The sequence below is a fragment of the Lathyrus oleraceus genome, chromosome 5 (assembly GCF_024323335.1).
Source record: "Lathyrus oleraceus cultivar Zhongwan6 chromosome 5, CAAS_Psat_ZW6_1.0, whole genome shotgun sequence".
Classification (NCBI taxonomy): Eukaryota; Viridiplantae; Streptophyta; class Magnoliopsida; order Fabales; family Fabaceae; genus Lathyrus; species Lathyrus oleraceus.
This window is the reverse complement of record NC_066583.1, coordinates 231,397,661-231,421,969: the sequence shown is the minus strand read 5'-3', so window position 1 is coordinate 231,421,969 and position 24,309 is coordinate 231,397,661. Positions and strand designations below refer to the sequence as shown.

Here is a 24,309-nt window from a genome sequence, read left to right as displayed (position 1 = left end):
CAAACAGCACACTCTATAGCCAAACAAGGAGGCTCACACAAGAGGGTTAGGCACTGAGGCCAACTGGAATAGGGTCAAAGATTTGCTCTTAACCTTGCCATTGAGAGGCTAAGGTGAAGCAGATGAAAGGAGATGAGGGGTGTGCCTCATTGCTCTTATCCCTGATCAGGGAGAGCATTTGAATATCAGAAGGTGTGGGAGTTCAGAAAGTAGGAACTCTCTCCACATATTATTGACTCGATTGATCTTGGGTTTTGATCTCAATGCTACAACCATGTAATGGGAGCAAGGAGAAGACTCACTGAATAGTAGGGGATAGGTTGCTTATCCCTTTGATCTACCAATTGCCTTACTTGAAGGACTTTTCCTGCTTGGGACAAAATTAAACACACACAAGCATTGCCTCTTAAGGAGGACTTCAGACAGTTGCCTGGCCAAGTAACAGGCCAGGTCTTCCAGACTACATGAAGAACAAGGGATTATACCTCAAAGCAAATTGCTAAATAGCAAAGCAAAGCAAGTTCAAAGAACTAAGCAACTAATGGTACCTGAAATAGTCAAACAGATCAGTACACAATTCAAAAGTCAAAGCAAAATGAGAATAGAATTAACAGTCAAAACAGACAGGCAAATGTGCAAAGCACAAGACTCAAATCACATGAGTCAAGCCACCTACAAAACAAAGAGGTTAGCTCATGATAAACAATCAAGATTAATCAAGTTGTATGATCTCTTTGGAGCATTGTTGCTTAATCCTGAAACAATGAACTCAAACATAAGCAACAGGACCACTAGGACAAGCCTAGGGTCAAAAGAGGATGAGAAAGCCAAAACAGCAAGTGATAGTCAACCAAAATCAAGTTCAAACATTTAAGAAGAAAACTCAATTGGCCCCACATTCATATCATTCATCATCATGATTTCATAAGCAAAAGAAAGTCAAAGCATGGCAAATGAAAGCTTATAGAAGTCAACAGCAAGACTTAGCTCAAAACCAATCATAATCAATTCCAAAAATCATCAAATAATTCATGGTCAATCACAATCCATAACATGACATGCATATAAAATTTCAGCTCAATTGGATCATGGGAAGATAGTCAATGAAAATCAGAAAGGCAAGGCAAGTTTATGCATGCTCAAAGAAGTCAGCCAAACATACATCAACTTCAAAAAATCATAACTCAATGACAACAGATGAGAAATGAATGGGATCAACACCAATGCAAAGCTTAAGATGTCTAGTATGCACATGTAAAATTTCATGATCATCCAATAAGGTATGAGAATTTCACAAAGGAAATGGCAACATGTATCAAACAAGTCAACATTTGACTAGGCAGGGGAGAAAAATCCCAAACAATTAGGAAATGGCATAATTAATTCCAAGAAAAATCACACATAAACTAGACATTTACAAGTAGGTTCATGCAAAATTTCACATCAATTGGAGGTCAGGAAGCATGTCAACAAAAATCATGAAATTGCATATCATTGGTGTGACACAAATTGTCACACCCTACTTCAAAAATTCATATCTCAACAACCAACCATGATAAATTCAAAAACTCTACATCAAAACAAACATGAATGAGTGTAGATTAACCACAAAAAATTTCAGGGTCATTGGATACATCCTCATCATTTCACAAAAGGATTGGCAAAAGGTATCAAATATGCATACATGTCAAGAAACCTAATACCATTTAAAATCCAGCCAACCAAAAATTCAGCAAAAATCATGATAAAATAATAGACATCAAACAGGACATGATGCAAAAAATTTCATGAAATTTGGAATTGAATTGCACAAGTTATGATTTTTAGAAGATGGATAACCAAAATGAAATAAACATTTCACAAATAAACACGAAATAAACAATTAATTGGACATAATGGCATTTCAGTAATTATTTAAACAAGTAAGTGAAACGCTGCGCTTTAGGGCGAGGAGACCAAATGTTCTGATTGGTTGATATCAATGAAACAGTACATGCGCATACAATAGTTCAAAACAGAAGCACGATTCAAAGGCAATTTTCTGGGTTTCTAGGGTTTGTATACAGCAGCAGGGCAACTTCATCTTGTTCATCATTATAAAAACGAATTCACCCAGATTTTCACAAACATCATGGCAATGATATAATGATATTCATGCAAGCAAACAAAGCCAAACGCGAATCAGACAAATTTCTGGGCATTTCAAACCTAGGGTTTTGGCTACAGTAACTGCATCATCTTATTCTTCATCATCAAACAATCGTGAACAACAATTTAACCCAGAAATGAACATCAATCATGGTATTCGAAACATCAGGTGATGCATATTCATAATCCAGCATCCAAATTCATTAAAACATATTAACCAAGATGAACTAAGCAAAAACAAATTCATATGTGCAGCTTCATGTCCACATAACTATCAGAATACACAACCATTTTCTATGATTCGAAGTTCAAAATGACTAGCATGAAGAGATTTAACTAAAGCATATCACAACTTTGAAAAACAAGAGGTTCGAAAACTGACCAATATTGGAGCTCAGTGATGATTCTGATGTTGTTTGGCTTTAAACACTCGAAACAGGTAAAGCTTCAAGTTCCAAAAGGTGAATGGTCGAAATGCTTCTGCTCAGCAAGGCTCGAAAACGCTCAAATCAGTCATTGCCATGGAAGTTGCTTGAAGAAAACAGAACATGAAGATTCACTTCCAGTTGGTATTTGATGCTTGGAATGGCCTCCAAATGATGGCTAGATCATGGAACAACCAAGAGGGCTCGTGGTTTTTGAGAGTTTTGCTCAGAAATTCCAAATCGTGAAAATGCCAAATTGAGAGAATGAGAGTTTTTTTGTCGTGTAAAGGCTGCAGCTAGGGTTGCAATTTGCTGAAAATGTCTTTAAATATCTCTGTTTAAGCTTGGTTAATGATATGCTAAACAAGGTTAACTTGAATGAAGCTAAATGCCAATTTGCTAATTTTTGACATATGCACATGGAGGTGTATGGTTCTGGCCGAGTTTGGGCCTCAAACATGTTTCAAATAACCTCTTAAATGAATCCCAATTGGCCAAAGTGAGCAAAAATGCCTAATTCAAAAAGTCAACTTTGGTCCACACTTGAATTTAAATAAGACAAGTCCAAAAATGCCATTTTGATCCATAGATTTTTGGTACATGAAATTTATATTTTTGGAAAGAGGAGATGAAATGTGGTTTGTAGGAAAAAAACCCCACTAAAATTGGCCAAATGGTTTGAGAGATATGGCCTTTTGAAGTTCACAAATTTTTGAAATTGAATTGATCATAACTTGACAACCATACATGGGAATTGAGAGTTCTTGGACTTTTTGGAAATGGGAGAACAAGATCTTCAACTTTCATGTTGGGCAAAAATTCATTTGGAGCTTGTATCATGATGTAAGTTTAAGATCAAGAAGTTTCCATTTTTGGCAAATTTGAATTACAGGTCAAGTTTCTATTTTGGGAAATTTTCTGTTTGACCTCAAATTCTTCCATGATGAGGTTGGACATGATATATGAGGCTTATATAAGCATGAATGAACTCCTTCAAATCAATTCCATCCATCAAATCACTGATTAAGTCCACAGTTGACCAAGTTTGACCTTCTGTTGACTTTTCTAGGGTTTTGCATGATTGAACCACTTTCTGATGATTTCCAAACCCTAATTCCTTGAGATATTGACTCCAAATGATGTCTCAAGTTATATGAACTCTTGATTATTGATCATGGTGCCCAGATTCTGCAAGAATGGCCACCAGGCACTGCAATGACTGACTTTGACTGACTTTGACCTAATTGCTGATAATTGCTTCAACTGCAAGCAACAAGGTTAAACTGACAATATTTTGTACTTTTTGGTTAGTAAACATATGAAAAGCAAAGATACACAAATGCAAGGCATGCTTGGTGATCAAGAACCAACTCACAAGGCAACCACCCACTAGGAGGGAAGCTAGGGCATGCAATGATCCTTGAGGCCATGATATGATATGATATGGGCCATGAGGGATCTTAGGGCCCAAAATTGGGGTCTTACAGATATCATCTTCGGAACCCAAGTTGACTAACTCAATTTGTTCTTCAAATGGCTGAATGGTTCTTTCCTTGTGCTCAAGTAAACAGGATAACTGATCAGAAAAGTCTTCATCATCATTCTCTTCCTCAGCTTTGAATACAGGGAAATCAAAGTTCGGAGAGGGAGTAAGGTCATTATTTTCAATGGGTTTGAGAAGCAACCGACATAATGATTTGATATTTTGATTTTAGAAATATGAAGTGCAAACAAATATTATGCATATATGGGAAAAGTCATTGTTATTTATCTTTTTGTGATTACCATTTTCAGGAAAAAGCAAAAAGTAAAAACAAAATAAAATGTGGATGAATAAAATTGTGTTTTATTGATGATGCTTGAAAATGCCTAACAATGTTTTCACTTCTCCCTTAGGCATACGAGAAGGATTTTTATTTAAACAATAAGGTATATTTGAACGATGAATTATAACAGGAACATCAACAGCAACCCAATTATTGCAAATCTGCCCATGCGTTACAAAGTTGGTGTTGTCTTGTTATTCTTCTTCATCTTCATCTTCATCTTCATCTTCATGAAGGATCGCAAGTGAGTGTTGCTCTTCCCTATGAATAAACCCCCAACTACGGAAAATCTGTTGCATAACCTTGACTTCTTTCTTGAACGACCCTTGCTCGAATCCCAAACTGTCCCTATTCTTATTCTCAACCACCTTCACGACACGACCCCAATTGTCTGTGTCACTAGCATGAACAATTTCTTGTGCATCTTTCAAAGAAGACATGGATACCCCAGTCTTCTGGATCACATTAGCCACAGACAAAGCTTGGAACAGAGTCCCGACAACTTCCTCGGCTTCAACATACGTGAAAAATGATAAGTGGCTCAAGAACAACGCCTTCTCACCTCTAACAATAACAAGCTTCATATTCTTGACAAATTTGAGCTTTTGGTATAGAGTCGACGTGACAACACTTGCTTCATGAATCCACGGCCTACCTAATAAGGAGCTATAAGTCGGGTGGATATCCATTACTTGGAAAGTAATTTGGAAATCACTCGTACCAATCTTAATTGGGAGGTCAACTTCTCCACTGACGATTCTGAGAGAACTATCAAACGCCTTCATAATCACACTACTATATCTCATAGGTGCTCCTTGATAAGATAGCCTAGCCAAAGTATACTTATGTAGAACGTTCAAAGATGAACCATTGTCTACCAAGACGTTGGACAAGGCGTCCTCCTTATAGTTCATAGATATGTGGAGAGCCAAAATATGATTCATACCTTCTTCTAGAAGCTCCTCATCACAAAAACTCATATTATTGCACGAAGTAATGTTAGCAATAATGTGATTAAACTAATCAATCGTGACATCATGTTCAATGTAGGCTTTCTCAAGTACTTTTTGCAAAGCCTCACAGTGTACTTCATAATTCATCAATAGAGATAAAACATAAATCTTGGAGGGCGTATGGAGTAGCTGTTCCACGACGTTAAACTCACTATTATTTATCAGACGAAGTACTTCATCATCATCCTTAATCTTCAAACACTGGATTCACCAAACTGACAGATTGGAGGATTAACAGGATCAACCAAAGGAACAACCACCTCGGCCTTATTTCCAACTACGACATTCTCCACACCCTTCGGGAATACTGGATTGAACACTCGACCGCTTCAGGTCACCTTGACAACATCGATAATGCTTACTACTGAATTAGCTGCGGGAAGAGGAACCTTTTCCCCATCTTTAATCATAGTAGCATCATACTTGTAAGGGACGACTCTATCAGATATGTACGGGACTAGGCCTGCCAACCGTATCACTAACAACGATACCGATCTATTTCTTCTCTTAATGCTATCAAACTGAATCAACACTCGCTCAGGAGTTTTAAAAACTGGAACAATCACATCCACGTCATCATCCTGATCTCTAGCTTGATGGATGTGAATCATACCTTCACCCACTAACCTTTGAATATCCCTTTTCACAATCACGCACCCACGTGGATTGACATTATAGATAATACAACCGTCATGATCATCCTTGCATTTACTAATCTGACACAAAGTCTTGCGAAGCTCTACCAAGGATCTTTGAATACGTCGTACATCAAAAACTTTGTATTCACCGGGACAACCATCCACCATATTCACATAGGAGTTACCATGAGCAGGTAATGGATTAACTTTGACATTCGATGCATGGTCCTCAAAGAACATCATCCCACTTCTTACCAATCGTTGGACTTCGTATTTCAACGGATAACAGTTCTCAATATCATGGCTTGGTTCCCCTTGATGATAGGAACAATGTTGATCAGGCTTATACCATCATGGCAGAGGTTCAGACATATGCGGAGGATTCTTCGGCTGAACCAGATTCTTGATAATAAGAGACTGATAGAATTCAACATAAGACGTCGGAATAGGGTCAAACGTGACCTTCTCCATCTCATAATTATTGTGTTTATTATTGTTATTGAAGGAAAATTGCGATTCAAAATGCAGCGGAAATTTAAAAAAAAATCTTTAGTGATCCTTACGAATGGACATGACCAGTGATAGAAACACTTACCTCTTGTGGCGATTGAAACCTTTGATGCAAATCTAAGGAGTGATCACGAGCGTTGAATGGTGACAACGCCTCTACTCAGTTCACATGAACAAATTCCTTCAGTTTCAGTGCTAGCTGCTATGAATGAAGGCTTTGAGTGAGTGTGTGTCTGTATGTGTGTGTGTGTGTGTGTGTGTGAGAGAGAGAGAGAGAGAAATGAAATTTCATCAAGTGAAATGCTTATGCACAAGGGTTCTATTTATAGAACCACTTGTCTGGGCTGCAAGCTTAAAAGTCCACTTAAGTGTATGTGGCCCATATCTTATGGTATACCGAAAATCACTTAAGCGCGTGGAACCTTACCACATTTCGTATTCTACTTAAGTGCACTGTACTTTACGATGTTCTATAATTCACTTAAGTGCACCGTACTTATGGTGTTCCTTATTTACTATGTCTCTCATCAATCCTTCCTTTTGTGTGTGACCTTGTAGGTTTTCACGATATTGACAATTATATTAAAACACATATTTAACATAATAAATAGTGAGCGATATCTAGAAACACATCACTGCTACCCAAGACACGGAAATGTCATGTGATCTGAAAATCCCTTTTTCTGATAATACTTGTGTGTACATTTACCCTTTTTGCCCTTATGTCTATATTGAACACAAGGCATAGACCGTGTCATCCTTGTCCAATTCAATATTGAGACCTTATACATTTATCCTGTTATGCAGGATGGGAAAATTCTATCTAGGTCACTCTTGTCCCTCATCATGCTTCATGGAGTATCCATCAACTGTCTTTATGCTCATCCAGTTACGGACAATGTTTGATCAACAATAAAGCACTTGACTCTACATTTAGGGTCCATAGTGGTTTCAGGTCGAAGGGTGGTATACACCACTATCACCATGAGAATAACTTATGACACTTTGCATAACATTCTATGTAGTATTCTCATAGTCGGTCAATCCAGTATGAATATTACTCCTAATATTCATATCTATGTTTAAGACTTGATAACTCCTTATCCATGATCCATGAGATGTGATCATCAGCCTATATACATAATAGTCTTAATGCTTTAATGTTATCCCACTTCACAATAAAGCTCAACTACTGATACTTTAAGAATAGTGTCCTTATGTTTAATGGAATCTCATGATTAAGTCACACTTGATACATTAAATGGGCTAGTTATTATAGGGAATATAGTAAACAAACATAATAAAAAAAATCCTTTTATTAATAATAAATAATTCGATACAAGTACCAAAAGTATTGGCCTCTAGGGCTTACACAAACAATCTCCCACTAGCACTAGAGCCAATCAGGCATACCCCTAATACCCAGAGATCTAGTATGGCCATCAGGCTTCTGCTGCGCAAGAGGATTTGTCAGTGAGTCAACAATATTGTCAAGTGTAGGTACTCTGCATATTTTCACATCTCCTTTATCTATTATCTCTCCAATGAGGTGATAACGCCTAAGTATGTGTTTGGATCGTTGGTGAGATCTAGGCTCCTTAGCCTGTGCGATAGCACCATTATTATCACAATAGAGATAAATGGGATCCACAATACTAAGAATTATGCCAAGTTCACTAATGAACTTTTTCATCCAAACAACTTCCTTTGTTGCACTTGAGGCAGCAATATACTCTGCCTCAGTTGTAGAATCATCAACTGTATATTGCTTTGAACTTTTCCAGCTCACAGCGCCACCGTTTAAGTAGAACACATAACTAGATTGTGATATAAAATCATCCTTATCTGTCTAGAAGCTAGCATCGGTGTATCCAATTATAACAAACTCTTCCTAACCTCCATATATTAAGAATGAGTCCTTAGTCCTTCTCAAATACTTAAGGATATTCTTGACAACTACCCAATAAGAATCACCGGGATCAGATTGGTACCTACTTGTTGCACTTAAAGCATACGAGACATATGGTTGAGTACATAACATGGCATACATGATAGATCCTATTACAAATGCATATGGAATCTTATTCATGTGATGCCTTTCTTCCTTAGTTGAAGGGGATTATGTTTTTGATAGACACATACCATGTTACATAGGTATGAATCCTTTCTTGGAATCATGCATATTAAAGTGTCTCAACACTTTTTCTATGTATGTAGTATGACTTAGGCCAAGCAGTTTTTATGATCTATCTCTATAGATCTTGAATCCTAATATATAGGTTGCTTCACCTAGGTCCTTCAAAGAAAAGCATTTCCCCAACCAAGCCTTTACTTGTTGCAGGGTAGGGACATTATTTCCATCTTCCACTAACCTTCTTCTATACACAAGGCTCATCTTCATTCTTGATGAATCCATATTGATTTACTGTTTCATCAAAATAAAGATTCCAGCTTCTGGAAGCTTGCTTTAATCCATAGATTGATCTCTGTAACTTGCATATCTTTTGGGCTTCTTTTGGTATGTCAAATCCTTCAGGTTGTGTTATGTACACATCCTCAAGAAGATTCCCATTAAGGAAATCATTTTTGACATCCATCTTCCATATTTCATAATCATGATATACAATGATAACAAGTAAAATCCGAACAGATTTTAAGCATTGCAATTGGTGAAAAGGTTTCATCATAGTCAACCCCATGAATTTCTTTATATCCTTTTGCAACCAGTCTTGCCTTATAGGTATGTACCTTCCCATCCATGTCAGTCTTCTTTTTAAATACCCACTTGTATCATATAGGGTTAACTCCTACATGAGGCTCTACCAAGGTCTAAACCTAGTTTGTGTACATGGAATCCATTTCAAATTTCATGGCTTCTAGCCACTTCTCAGACACCAGTTATGGCCTCTTGGTAGGTCACAGACTCATCTTGATCCATGAGTAATACATCACCTTAATCAGTTATGAGATATCCATATCTCTCAAGTAGGTGATGTATCCTGCTTGACCTACACTGGTCTTGTTCTACTTGAGCAGGTTACTCTTCCACAACTACTTATGTTTCCTGCTCTAATTCCTCCATAGGTGTATCAATGCTTTGTGATTATTAAATTTCTTCAAGCTCTACTTTCCTCCCACTAATTCCTTTGGAAATAAAATCTATTTCTAGAAAGACTCCAGTTTGAGCGACAAACATTTTTCCCTCAGAAGTATTGTAGAAGTAATACGCTCTTGTTTCTTTAGGATACCCCACAAATAAGCATTTGTCATATTTGGGCTCAAGCTTAGTTGGAATTTTTCGTTTCACATAAACTTTGCAACCCCCAATCTTCATATAAGACATATATGGTTTCTTACCACTCCATATCTCATATGGTGTCTTCTCAACCTTTTTGGATGGAACACGGCTAAGTGTGTAAGTTGTTGTCAATAGTGCATCTCCCCAAAAGGAGTTTGGAAGATCGGCGTGACTCATCATGGATCAGACCATGTCTAACAAGGTTCGATTTCTTCTCTCAGATACATCGTTCCATTGGGGTGTTCCAGGAGGAGTAAGTTGGGATAAAATCTCACACTCTTTTAGATGGTCATCAAACTCTAGGCTTAAATATTCACCACCTCGATCTGATCAAAAAGTTTTAATATTCTTACTTAGTTGGTTTTGTACTTCATTCTTGAATTCCTTGAACTTTTCAAAGGACTCAGATTTGTGTTTCATTAAATACACATAACCATATCTACTGAAATCATCAGTAAATGTGATAAAGTACTGAAAACCTCATTTGGCTAGTATGTTCAGTGGTCCACATACATCAGGGTGTATGAGGGCCAAAAGATCATTAGCTCTTTCACCTTTTCCTATGAATGGAGACTTTATCATCGTTCCAATTAAACAAGATCTGCATGTCTCATATGATTCATAATTAAAAGAGTCCAAGAGTCCATCTTTATGGAGTTTGGAAATGCGTTTCTCATTTATGTGGCCTAATCGACAATGCCAAAGGTAAGTTGGATTTAACTCATTATGTTTCATCCTTTTAGTATTAATGTTATAAATAGGCATTTCAAGATCAAAGACATATAGGCTATTATTCATTGGTGCATTAGCATAGAATATATCATTCAAATAAATGGAGCAACAATTGTTCTTTATTATGAATGAAAAACCAAACTTGTCCAAACAAGAAACATAAATAATATTCCTGCTAATTGCAGGTACATAATAACAGTTCTCTAACTGAATTATTAAACCGCTAGGTAAAGTCAATACATAAGTTCCTACGGCTAAAGCAACAACCTTTGCTCCATTGCCAACTCATAGGTCAACTTCACCTTTTGCCAAATCTCTATTCCTTTTTAGCCTTTGCACATTGGTACAAATGTGAGAACCACATGCAGTATCTAATACCCATGATGTATAAGTAGATATATTAATTTCAATAACAAAAATATCTGAAGTTGAAGTCTCTACTTCATTCTTCTTATCTTCCAGGTACTTTGGGTAGTTTCTCTTTCAGTGTCTGGTCTTACCGCAATGGAAGCAAGTGCCATCCTTTGCTATGCCTCCATTAGGATTCAAAGCAGGAACAATGGTTTGGGTTTGGCAACTTCCTTACCTTTCCCTTTACCATCCTGCTTGGTGGGTCTTTTGTTCTGTTTCTTTCCATTTCCGACCATCAGAATAGACTTTCCTTTTGACTTCAGATTCTGCTCAGCAGTTCTTAACATGCCTAGAAGTTCAAGAAGAGTTTTGTCCATATCATTCATGTTGAAATTAAGGACAAATTGACTGAAGCTCTCTGGCAACGATTGAAAGATCAAATCAGTCGCAAGTTCCTTTTCAAGGGGAAAATCCAACCTCTCAAGGTTCTCCACATACCCAATCATCTTGAGCACATGGGGACCTACAGGAGCTCCCTCAGCTAACTTGCCTTGAAAAAGGGCTTTTGGAACTTCAAACTTGTCATGCTTTGTGTGCTCTTGATTGGACATCTTCAGGTGTCTGACCATATCGAACGCTACCATGTTCTCATGTTGCTTTTGCAACTCCGAGTTCATGGTAGCTAGCATGAGGCAAGAAGCTTTATTGGCATCATCGACATGCTTCTTATAAGCATCTTTTTCATCCTTAGGTGCAGAACTAGGAGGTTCCTCTTTAGGAACAGGTTTCTCCAAGACATACAACTTTTTATCATGCTTGAGGATAATCCTCAGATTTCGGTGCCAATCCAGAAAATTTGTCTTGGACAATTTTTCCTTATCAAGGATTGATAGTAAAATGTTGTTAGAGGTGTTTGTTGTCATGGTAATCTACATGAAAAATATGAAAATATAAGTATCATTAAAATAACATATTTAATTAGGCCTTTAATTAAACATGCTCCCACTATTTTACTCAAAACAAATGACCCTCCCCATTTGATTCGGAAAATCCAGTTGGAAGATTTTCTATTGGGTCGAGACCCACATTTCACTTTGTTTTAAGTCCGCATAGGAAAATTACACAAAACTAGGTTATTTAGGTAGGAACTCCTTCCAATTGTATCTAATACAACTCTCGAATATTTTAGTTGGGTGGATAACTCCTTATTCCAATACATCATATGGATCATTTCCACTCTTACTTCTAAACATATATAATTTTATTATAATTTGTTTAGTTAAGTTCGACTCATTTTAATATATAACATGCACCTCGTGTAGGCGAAACATACATTATTCGATACTAGTCTTGATGAGTGCTAAAACTTGGAAAGCATAAACTTAATATTTAATTTGAGGGAATTTGAAATTATTTTGATCTCACCGGCTTATTTATCATATAAATCGTCTCTCACATGCATCAACATAAATTCATATGCATCAACATACATGCAAAATGAAAGAGTTATGGCCCCTAGCTCAATTGTTCTCCCAAGCCAATGAGAAAACCTAAGATAACCTAATAACGATATAAGCTTATCCAAGCAAGATCTTCAAGGTTTTCCTCCTTTAATATTGTATTCTTCTCTTTCTTCATAACATTACATTACAAAAAAGAAACTCGTTTTACATACAAGGGAGTGAGATGAGAAAAGAAGTTACATTAAGAGATTAAAAGCGAGGCACGACACGCATACCATATTTTAAAATCCCAAAAAATAAATAAAGGAAAACTAAGGCCATAACTGATCACCACAAGACAATAATAATAAACACATTATTATTATTAATTTAAATTCTGTTAATTAAATAAACCAAATTAAATTTCAGCGATTGATCACACTACATAGATTTAGTCGGGGGTTCCGCTGCTCGGTCAAGGGGGCAGCGCCCCCTACGGGATTGTTAGGGACAGTGTCCCGATGCAAAATTTTAATGAACAGTTCATTTGAAATCGACGTCATTTTTTGCATCAACACTTGATACTTGAAAGCACAACTCTTGTGCAGTCATAACCCTAATTGCATAACTTTTGTGCAGTCATAACCCTTATTGCATAACTCTTTGACAACACAATCCTTGTACCATCACGAACCCTAATGCAACAATTTCATACCGTCAAACACACCTCGATTGATAATTCAATATGATTGATCAACACATCATTTCTTCACCATACTAATGTCGAATTTCGAAGCAAATGACCATTGACCGCTCAAAGGAATAACAATCATTAAGTGTTTGAATGAACAAAATAGAAACAGTATATCATATATACCATATTTTGCATCAGAATTACTTATATCATATATATATATATATATATATATATATATATATATATATATATATATATATATATATATATATATATATATATATATATATATTGATCGATCTCATTTGTGTAACCTATGGACGATCGATATATCGTTGCTTCACCATACTAACATCAGATTCCGAAGCATAATCAACATCAATCATCCAAATAGTACACACATGGTTTCGTAAAATACAAAAAATACAGAAAATAAACAGCTATCAGATGCATGGTTTCATAAGTGGCTCTGATACCACTAAAGTAAAATTAAGATCCAAAATACAGCAGAAATTAAAATTTTTCCTTTAGTGATCCTGACGATTGGGCATGATCAGTGATAGAAACTGTTACCTCTTGTGGCGATTGAAACCTTTGATGCAGATCTAAGAAGTGATCACGGGCGTTGAATGGTGACAACGCCTCTACCCAGTCCACACGAACGAATTCCTTCAGTCTCAGTGCTAGCTGCTACGAATGAAGGCTTTCAGTGAGAGTGAGTGAGAGAGAGAGAGAGAGAGAGAGAGAGAGAGAAACGAATTTTCATCAAGTAAAATACTTCTGCACAAGGGTTCTATTTATAGAAACACTTGTGTGGGATACAAGCTAAAAAGCCCACTTAAGTGTTTGTGTCCCATATCTTCTGGTATACCAAAAATCACTTAAGCATGTGGTACCTTACCACATTTCATATTCTACTTAAGTGCACCTTACCTTACGATGTTCTATAATTCACTTAAGTGCACTGTACCTTGCAATGTTCCTTATTTACTCTATCTCTCATCAATCTGTCCTTTTGTGTGTGACCCTATAGGTTTTCACGACATTGACAATTATATTAAATCACGTATTTAACATAATAAACAGTGAGCAGTATCCAACAACACATCACTGATACCCAAGACACGAAAATGTCATGTGATCTGAAAAATCCCTTTTTGTGATAATACTTATGTGTACAATTACCCTTTTTACCCTTATGTCTATATTGAACACAAGGCATAGACCGTGTCATCCTTGTCCAGTTCAATATTGGGCCCTTGGACATTTATCCTGTTACGCAGGATGAGCAAATTCCATCTAGGTCACTCATGTCCCTCAACATGCTTCGTGGAGTACCCATCAACTGTCTTTATGGTCATCCAGTTATGGATAATGTTTGATTAGCAATAAAGCACTCAACTCTACATCTAGGGTCCATGGTGGTTTCAGGTCAAAGGATGGTATACATCACTATCACCATGAGAATAACTTATGACACTTTGCATAACATTCTATATAGTATTATCATAGCGGGTCAATCCAGTATAAATATTACTCCTAATATTCATACCTATGTTTAAGACTTGATAACTCCTTATCCATGATCCATGAGATGTGATTATCAATTTATATACATAATAGTCTTAATGCTTTAATGTTATTCCACTTCACAAGAAAACTCGACTATGGATACTTTAAGAATAATGTCCTTATGTTTAATGGGATCTCATGATTAAGTTACACTTGATACATTAAACGAACTAGCTATTCTACGGATTTTATTAAACAAACATAATAAAGAAAAAGCTTTTTATTATTAATAAATAATTCGATACAAGTACCAAAATATTGGCCTCTAGGGCTTACACCAACATAACCAACCCTCGTATCAAAGTTTCTCTTTTGTTTTATCTTTTTGTGGGTTTTGTTCGATCTTTTTCCCATTCCCTTTGGAAACAATAAAGTTCGGTGGCTACTCTTGCTTTTATGAGTTAAGTTAATCAGTAGCTTAATCTCAAACTTTTCCCGCCGCGACAGGGTCCACTAGAATGCTAGACTCCAACGGTCCTTTTTTTGTCCAATTTATATTAAGTGTTTTAAAAACGAAAGAATGAACAAACGACTAGCCCAAGATGTGTGCTTTAGGACCGATCATTCGAGGATTCATGGAATGTGAGACTCCAAGGATCCTCCTCTTTCATGTTTGTTAAGAAAAGATTTTAATGTGATGCTTATCGGGAAAAGATTTGAATTAAGCAAAAAAACGTACTTGACGTTGGTTCAAGCACTCGCGTTGGTGAAAATAGTTTGAAATGAAGCCGAAGTCGATGGTGAAAATGGTTTGATTTGGGATGATTGTGAATGAAGTCGGATGCATGGTTTGAAAATGATTGTTGAAATGATATTGAAACATTTTTGAAATGTTGGTGAAATAAGTCGATTAATATTTAATTAACAAATTTAATTGATTGAAATTTGGTTAAATCAATTAATTAGGGTAATTAAGATTAATTATCAAAATTATGTGATCAAATCAAATAATCAAGTTAATTAAAATTAATTAATCAAACTTAACTAATTAATCAAACTTTAATTAATTAATTAATTTAAGTAAAATAAAAAAATGAAATAAGCAACAAGGTCGGGTGCAAAATGATCGAAGCGAGTTAACACACAGAGGTAAACATAATATGCTCAAAGTCAATTTATGTGTAATGACAACAAGAGTAGAATGCCGTACGCAAGGATTACAACACGGGGAAATATCATATCAATGTATTGAAATTTTCAGCGGCATAACGACATAAAAATGTTGAATACGTGGATTAAAAATCTGATTTAACACAATGCAACACAAAGAATAATCAACCCAACAACTTCAACCACACATATTTACATCGAAGATAAACCGAAACAGAATATTACACCATCCAAATGAAAATAACTCAAAAGTGAAACGATGATGTTATATTGATATATCAAAGTAAAGTTGAGAGCCACACGTATTAACATGAAGATAGAGTTAGGTCTTGCTAACTTTCACATCACCAACTTCCGTCTCATTCTTACTTTCTCTTTTTTTATTTATTAATTCTTTGTTTTGGTTGCTTGTGAGAGATAATACATGGATAAATGGTGTAAGCCCTTGATTATCTTGATTCAAAAGTCATGATTAAAACAAAGAAACACATTTTATCAAATAATTCAAGAATGCCCACATTTTTCTTTCTAGATGCTTTAAGGAATTAAAATGAAATTAAATCAACTAAAATAAATAAAAATCACATTTTTAAATAAAAACAATAAAGTCAAAAATGAAAATATGGAAAATTCTATTTATTTATTTTTGAATAATTTGACAAAAAAATAAAATATAAGGACTCAAAATGAATAAAAGTTGAGTGTAAAAATATTCAAAAAATTAAAATGAATGCATTAAAATGATCAGCGTGAAATAAACTTCTGAAAAGCAGACAGGTTTTGATCAAATTTCGAAGTAAAAAATGTTCGGTTGAAAAGTCTCAGGCTGATCAAAATGTGAATGCGAACGGGACCGAAAAAAATAAAACGAACACGCCATGTTAAACTATGCACACCGTAGATCAATAAAACTGACGTTTGCAAGTCTGATCTTTAAATTTTTTGTCCGCTAAGTTTACGCAAATTTGATAATCGATTCAACCAGTCTGTTTGTAAAACCAAAATATTAATCTAATCTAAGCAAAGTAAAGTTGGATGAATGAAAGTTTGAAATGCCTGTACAAAATTGGGATATGACACATTGAAATAAAAAAAGTAATTCTCTCAAGAACACGAGCTCTCTCAAATTCGATTCCATTTTTTTAAACCTTTTCTCTGAATATCGACTCTTGTTCATTCAAACCAAGCACTTTCATCAACTTCTACTCCTCTCCATTCAAGACAAGCAACTTCATCTTTCACATTTAATAAGTTTCTCATTCTTACTTTTTATGCTTTTGATGGATGCAATGCAATTTCTTAAATGATTCTAGTTAAACACCATATAGTTACATCCAAGAAACTAGATAAGCTACATTAGATTATATTCTTGGTTTAAATGTTTCTGCATTTAGATTATAGGGTTCCTAGAGAGGTTTCTCATTGATACGAGAAATTCTAGATTTCAAAATTTGTATTCACCCCTATCAAAATACGAATTTCAAAATTCAAACCCTAATACGTATAACTAAATTCAAATGTTTATGCTTGTTCTTTTTTTTATTTTCTTTCTATTTGCTAACGACATGCTTATGATTAATTAACAAGTGTACTAATTGTGTCTGAGTAATAAAATATAATACCGTCTCCAGAGAGATTGTGTTATTTAAACAAGATTATTAGTGTGCTTTTAAAGGTAAACATTGGGGGGTTTCAAGTTCAGCTTGCAAATTAAACTGCGTGAATAAAATTGATAGAAGATACGAGATTTAGAAAGCAATCAGGTTTCATATCGACTCCACTGATTGTCACTGTTGGTAAATATGTCTATTTTCTCGAAGTGATTTTCATGAATTATGATAAATTAACACGATTCCTTGGTGTATAACTCACTCTTCTTAACAAAAAAATTCATAATTCCTTAGGTGAATTTGCAAATTATTTCCTTCTCTTCCATTTAAATCAACTTGGTCTGTTTTTTGTGAGTTTATAACCTCACAACCTTCGCCTTGTCATCCCCTGCATACGCCTTCTCCAAGATTTCTCACGCTTACTTCGATAGATCATAATCACCAACTTTCTCGAAATTATCTGCATCAACACATTGATGGATAAAAAAGAGCGCCTTGAAATCTTTCATCTTCTCCTCCTTATATTTAGACCGTTGTGCATTCGTTGCACTTTCTACAAGCGTAGTTACCCTGTTCTTGATCACTTCAAGAACATCTTGATAGTCAAACAACACATTTATTTATTTGCACCACTTGTCATAGTAACTTGCATCAACGATAGATAGATTTGCAGGAATTTTTTCATTTGAGACATATGTCATGTTTGCACAATAGTTATTTGATGGATCGAACTAGGTTCTTAATGTCAAATGTTGGAAATTGAAACCACAAGGTTGGTGAACAATTGAGTGCAGATAGGGAGAAAGTGAGAGAGAATGAGAGAGTAATTAAGGGTGTAAATATGTGCATTAATCATTAATGAACTACCAAAAAAATATTTATCCAACTACAAGATGAGGTACAATTATCAAACAAATAAAATTGAAAACTCTCATGTGTAACCGGTTGACATATTATGTCAACTGCTTACACTTACCTACTGAGTAAGTTTTTAACTAAAATACTACATGTGTAACCGGTCGATGTATTATTTCAATCGATTGCACTTAACTTCTCTAAGTTTTTGTTTGAAAATTAACACTACATAACAGAATGTAACCTATTGACATAAAACTGCAACATGTTGCACCGACTTGAATAATACTATTTTCTCAACATTCTTTTCTTTTAAGTTGCAAATACGAAATATTATAGATTATAATTGATCAAAATAATTATTATATTAATAATAATAAAACTCGACATAATAGAATTAAAAATAAAAATATTAGAGAGAGTATAGGAGTAGTGTCTATAATAGAGAAGATGTTGGAAAATCGACTTATGAAGTTTCAGCATGTAGAAAGAAGATCGGTATATTTTGTAGTAAGGAGGGTATACCAGACGGAGAAAAGACAAACAATTAGAGAAAGGGGGAGACCTAGAAAGTATCTCAGATAAGTTATTAAGAAAAATATCAAGAGTAATGATTTAAATAGAAACACGGTCATCAATAGAATCTTATGACAAAAGTTAATCTATGTAGCCGACTCTCTTTAGTGGAATAAAGTTTAAAGTTGTTATATTTAAAATGAAACAAATTATTTAATTGAATACAAAATAAAAAATTGTAAATTTTCTTGAAAAGATAAACTAATCTAAATTTAATTTTGTTATGAGATCTAAATAATGTTCTTATGAGATCTAAATAACCTGTCGTTTTCTTCTTTTGGTTTGAACTAGGCCCCTAGCAAGCAAAAGAAAGTAATTAGGAAACAATGGTACATGCATTTGCATGTTCACTGTTCCTTTCAGGTGCAACGCGACATGGGACCAGCTATAACTATTCCTCTCATCACTAAAAACATATCTCCATCATCTCTTACAACATCCTTCCGCATACGGTGAAAACTAAACTCATACACTGTCTCTTTTTATTTTTAAACCATAATTATAGTAAACAATTATTATTGTAATTGACTATATTTAGAACTATAATAAAAAAAATAGATATAGGTATGACATGCATCAGGAAAATATTGAACGAGGCTGCTTTCATTTTATATTTGCCATTATTTTGAGCAGTGAGCACATGCAGTATAGTATTATAGTTGCATCTAATTTTTAACTTCTACCCTTTAAATTATGAAGATATATTCATTTTCCATTCCTCTTGCTTTTATTTAAAAAACTTCTTCATTGGCTTCCACAATTACGTAATATACATTGCATCTTGCTTCTTTTTTGTAATTCTCCATTGGAAAGTTCTCCAACAGCCACACAATATAGTTGTCTTCATGCAATGCAATGAGAGTGCCTTCACCTGCACCACAAAAAATATTTTAATTTCTATTTCATAAAAAACAACCGTTTATTCCTACGACATGTTTATTTCAAAACAACCACGAATATTTTTGAAAAAGTGGATTGAGAATATAACACTATTTTCGAATATTATTTATTTGTAGGAACACAATTTACACATTATTTTTTGGTCTATTTATTATTCTCATGTCTGAAGTTATCCAGAGAAAAAGAAACATTTTTATATGGAAATAGAACACAATTATCAATAGCTATTATTTTTTCACAATTTATATGTTATTATTTTAATTCTGATATTTTTAAATTCTATAATTTAATTATGTTTTTCGAAAAAATATTTTAGAACACAATATTTTAATTTTTAATACACACTTAATATGAGACAGTGAGTATTTATCTATTCTCTACTGTTCCACAGATTTTTGGAGTCTTACAATAAGCCACATTGTGCAAAATAATCATGCACTACAAAATTTGAGTAGGTAACCAAGTTGAAGATTCAGATTGAGAATTCAACAAGATGAATTAAGTTAGATTAAGAGTCGTATAGTAATGAAATAAGATGTTAATCACATGCATGGCTAAACTTTAAAGGGATGGAATGCAATGAAACTTTTAGGATAGTCCTAGAAATTATGCTTGTGATTAGCAATGTGCATATACGAAAGAAAAAATGAAATTGTTAACTGAGTTGAATGGAAACCAAATTGCATAAATAGGATATCCAACAAAACAACACAAAGTTTCGTTTAATTTGTAACACTCCTTTATTGTGTAAGGACCTAATCTATCTAAAATATCAATGAAGGAGAGAACATGTATGTATATCATTATTAACTATTCCACTCTTAACCTATTTTTTTGGATACCTGTGGTCTTTCCAATCTAGGAAACATTAGATTGATTGTGCTATGACAAAAAAACACGTTATATGTGTACCCTTATACTAGTTTCTAATATAGGGATGCTATAAGATTTGGTAAAAAAAAATGTTACTTTGAAAAGAAAATAAATAATATCCCATATGTCAAACACAGTATAACATACACTTCGGGTTAATTGAAGGGAGAAGATAAAATCAAAACTGTATGTTTCTACGGTGTCGGATGAATGTGTGTAAGAAAAAAATTTGTTTGGAAACTGCGATTTCGAGGCTCCTTCTTAGACATCATTTTCAAATATATGGTTAAAAAAAAGTTTTAAAATGGAACAAATAGACTTGTGGCAGCCTTTGTTGTTGAGTTTGGTCAAGTATTCATGAAGAAAAAAATATAGCCATCAAGTGGGTCCAACTTATGCCAAGTGTGTAAGATTATTCAACAAAGGAACCCGAATTAAGCACAAGCTATGATGTAGACTAATGATAAAGCTAGGAAGATTAAGGTGAACAAATCAGATTATTAAAAAAAATATATTCAATTAGATTTAAAATAAGAATTGGTTGTGTTTGGTCTTTGATGTAAAGGTCTATAAATACCACCTTGTATAGAACTCTAATATGCATCCTAAAGCAAGCAACCTACAATAAACTTGGAGAAAGAAAAGCATACAAAGAGAGTTGAAGCTAAGAGTTTGAGTGAGATATGGAGAATTTCCCAATTATCAACTTAGAGAACATCAATGGTGAGAAGAGAGAAGCTACTATGGAGAAAATCAAAGATGCTTGTGAAAACTGGGGATTCTTTGAGGTACCTTAGATGAGTTCAATATATAGAACTTTTTTTTTTAATTTTCATATAGATTTATACATTGGCATCTAAATCTCTATTTATGTATGCTTTTTATGTAGCTGGTGAATCATGGCATACCTCATGACTTGATGGACACCGTGGAGAGATTGACCAAAGAACACTACAGGAAATGCATGGAACAAAGATTCAAGGAATTAGTAGCTGAGAAAGGGCTTGAAGCTGTTCAAACTGAGGTCAAAGACATGGATTGGGAGAGTACCTTCCACTTGCGTCACCTACCTGAGTCAAACATTTCAGAGATCCCTGATCTTAGTGATGAATACAGGTTACACATATCAAATATTTACATTGCAACACACAAATAATTGGCTGAGTTAATAATACAAAAAGGTCACAATTTCTTGTTAACTTCAAACATTGTTCCATGCCAAATGATGATTTCAATACCAACATTAAGTTAGCACCAAATGAAATTGAACCTAGATTTCTGAAACAAGATCTCAGATTTGACTCTCATGAATGAATAACATGTTAACTGTTTTATTCACAACTAAACTTGCAGCTATATATATTGTAGTTTTCACGAGATTCTAAATTACTAGAGACAATTATGCAGGAAATCAATGAAGGAATTTGCTTTGAGACTAGAGAAACTAGCAGAGGAGCTACTAGACTTGTTATGTGAAAATCTTGGACTAGAAAAAGGGTACCTCAAAAAGGCCTTCTATGGATCAAAAGGACCAACTTTTGGCACCAAGATAGCAAACTACCCTCCATGTCCAAAACCCGATCTAGTGAAGGGTCTCCGCGCACACACCGATGCCGGAGGAATCATCCTCCTTTTCCAAGACGACAAAGTCAGTGGCCTCCAACTTCTCAAAGATGGCATCTGGGTAGATGTTCCACCCATGCATCATTCAATTGTCATCAACCTCGGTGACCAACTAGAGGTAAGCATAACCAATTTTTTTTCTCATAAATTCATATTGACATTTTCACAAACACCTAAAATGCAACACACGATTCATCTCAAAAACATCATTCTTCTGAAACAGGTAATTACCAATGGTAAATACAAAAGTATAGAGCACCGTGTGATAGCACAAAGTGATGGAACAAGAATGTCCATAGCCTCATTCTACAACCCTGGTAGTGACGCTGTTATCTACCCAGCACCAACATTGATAGAAGAAAACAATGAAATTTACCCAAAATTTGTGTTTGAGGATTACATGAAACTCTACGCTGGGTTAAAGTTTCAGGCCAAAGAACCAAGATTTGAAGCATTTAAGGAATCAAATGTTGTTAATTTGGGACCAATTGCAACAGTTTAATTATGCGTTACTATAAATAAATATATTAAACATGTTTGTGTAAGGGGAAGCAAGCAAAGTAAAAAAAGGTTAAAGTGAAGTGTATTAGTTTCTCAAATTAGTATATATAGTTTTGTTTACTTATAGTGAGTGATGTGATGTTATTCCTTGTAACGTGGAGAAAATATAATAGTATGAAATGTTCTTAATAATCATAATAATAGTATTGTTTGATTGGAGTGGAGTGGAGAAAATAAATATTTATTGGTTAATGTCTTAATCTAAGTCCATTCATTTTTGTCATTGGTTGGGTGTAGATGAATGATGAAAGACAAGTTGGGTTTTGGAGCAATAATGATCATAAGTATAAGTGGACAATCTTTGAAAGAATGTAGGGCTGAACTTATCAACAACATAACCAACAAATGGAAAAAAATAACAATAATGCAAGGGACCACTTTTAACTGGTTGCTTTTTTCTTTTTTCTTTTGCACAACCTACCTTGCTAAGGAAAAAAAAAATCATCCTTTTAACTAGTTGCTTTTTTGTTTTTTGTTTTGCATAACCCACCTTGCTAAGGAAAAAAAATCATCCTTAATAATACAAAGAGGAATATTGTCCAACCAATTACAATTATTGTTTTAAATAAAGTTAACGTAAATTATAGTTTAAACAAAAAAAAAACACTTTTTTGTGTTTTATATTCAAAATGTGATGGAGTGTATTAGAAGAAAAAAAAGGAAAAAAAGGTAATATAGAAAAGTTTGGCATTAAAAAAAACTAGACAAGATAGAATCAACACGATTTTTTCATAAATAATTAAAAATATAAATAAACCGTGGTTCATTCATGATCGCGATATTATGATTATCATCATCATGAGAGAATGAGATTACGTCATAGTTATTGTTCAGATCAATGATATTAATCACACTCTTCCTTATCCACATTTGTTTTAGGCTTGTCTTCGCTGCTTTGCATTCAACTCTTCTCTCTAACAGCTTCATTATAACTTCTGTTCGCTAGACTTTATGAATTCTTTTTTTCTCGAATTTAGATAGGATAAACTCGGAACAATCATACTTTCCTTCGATGTGTTCTTCCACCATAATACCCTTCAAATCCTCCAAGTCATCCTCCATCTCATCTTCTCCTATCTTCAGACTTTGTGTCCCCAATATCATATCCTTGAAAGATTTATCACACAGTTCCGTGTTTAATCCAAAAATTCCTCCATCATTCCTTTCTTCCACCACTATTTATCCCATTATATCGCTATAGCCTTTAGGAAGAGAATAATGTGGTGAAAAACTTTGCTCCCCTCCTTTGATTTTCTCCATGTTTCTAGCATTCATTTTTAGTGTTGTCATTGATTTCCTATGTTATATTTTCTGTGTTTCTAGCATTCATCGTTAGTATTGTCGTTGATTTCCTTTGTTTGCCCTAGCAGAGCATCGGTTGATTTCATCGCCTAAGACTTTGTACGTTTAATATTTATTCAAAATTGAGAAACACATTATTTAACATTAAATTGAAAATTTGCGCACTCAATACTTCATTTATTTATATGTTTCAGAAGTTAGATACTTTGGTGGTTAAATTTAAAACTTAAAAGGTACATTTATAGTT

General features: G+C 34.4%; 1 protein-coding gene across 1 annotated transcript; it reads left to right on the top strand.

The window, feature by feature from the left end:
• The first annotated feature begins 21,075 nt into the window (after window positions 1-21,075).
• LOC127083235 (1-aminocyclopropane-1-carboxylate oxidase) lies at window positions 21,076-22,960 on the top strand. Its single transcript, XM_051023521.1, has 4 exons — window positions 21,076-21,364; window positions 21,466-21,692; window positions 21,984-22,317; window positions 22,423-22,960. The coding sequence occupies exons 1-4, from the start codon at window positions 21,260-21,262 to the stop codon at window positions 22,699-22,701; spliced, it is 945 nt and encodes a 314-aa protein (XP_050879478.1). The 5' UTR covers window positions 21,076-21,259; the 3' UTR covers window positions 22,702-22,960.
• The last annotated feature ends 1,349 nt before the right edge of the window (window positions 22,961-24,309 follow it).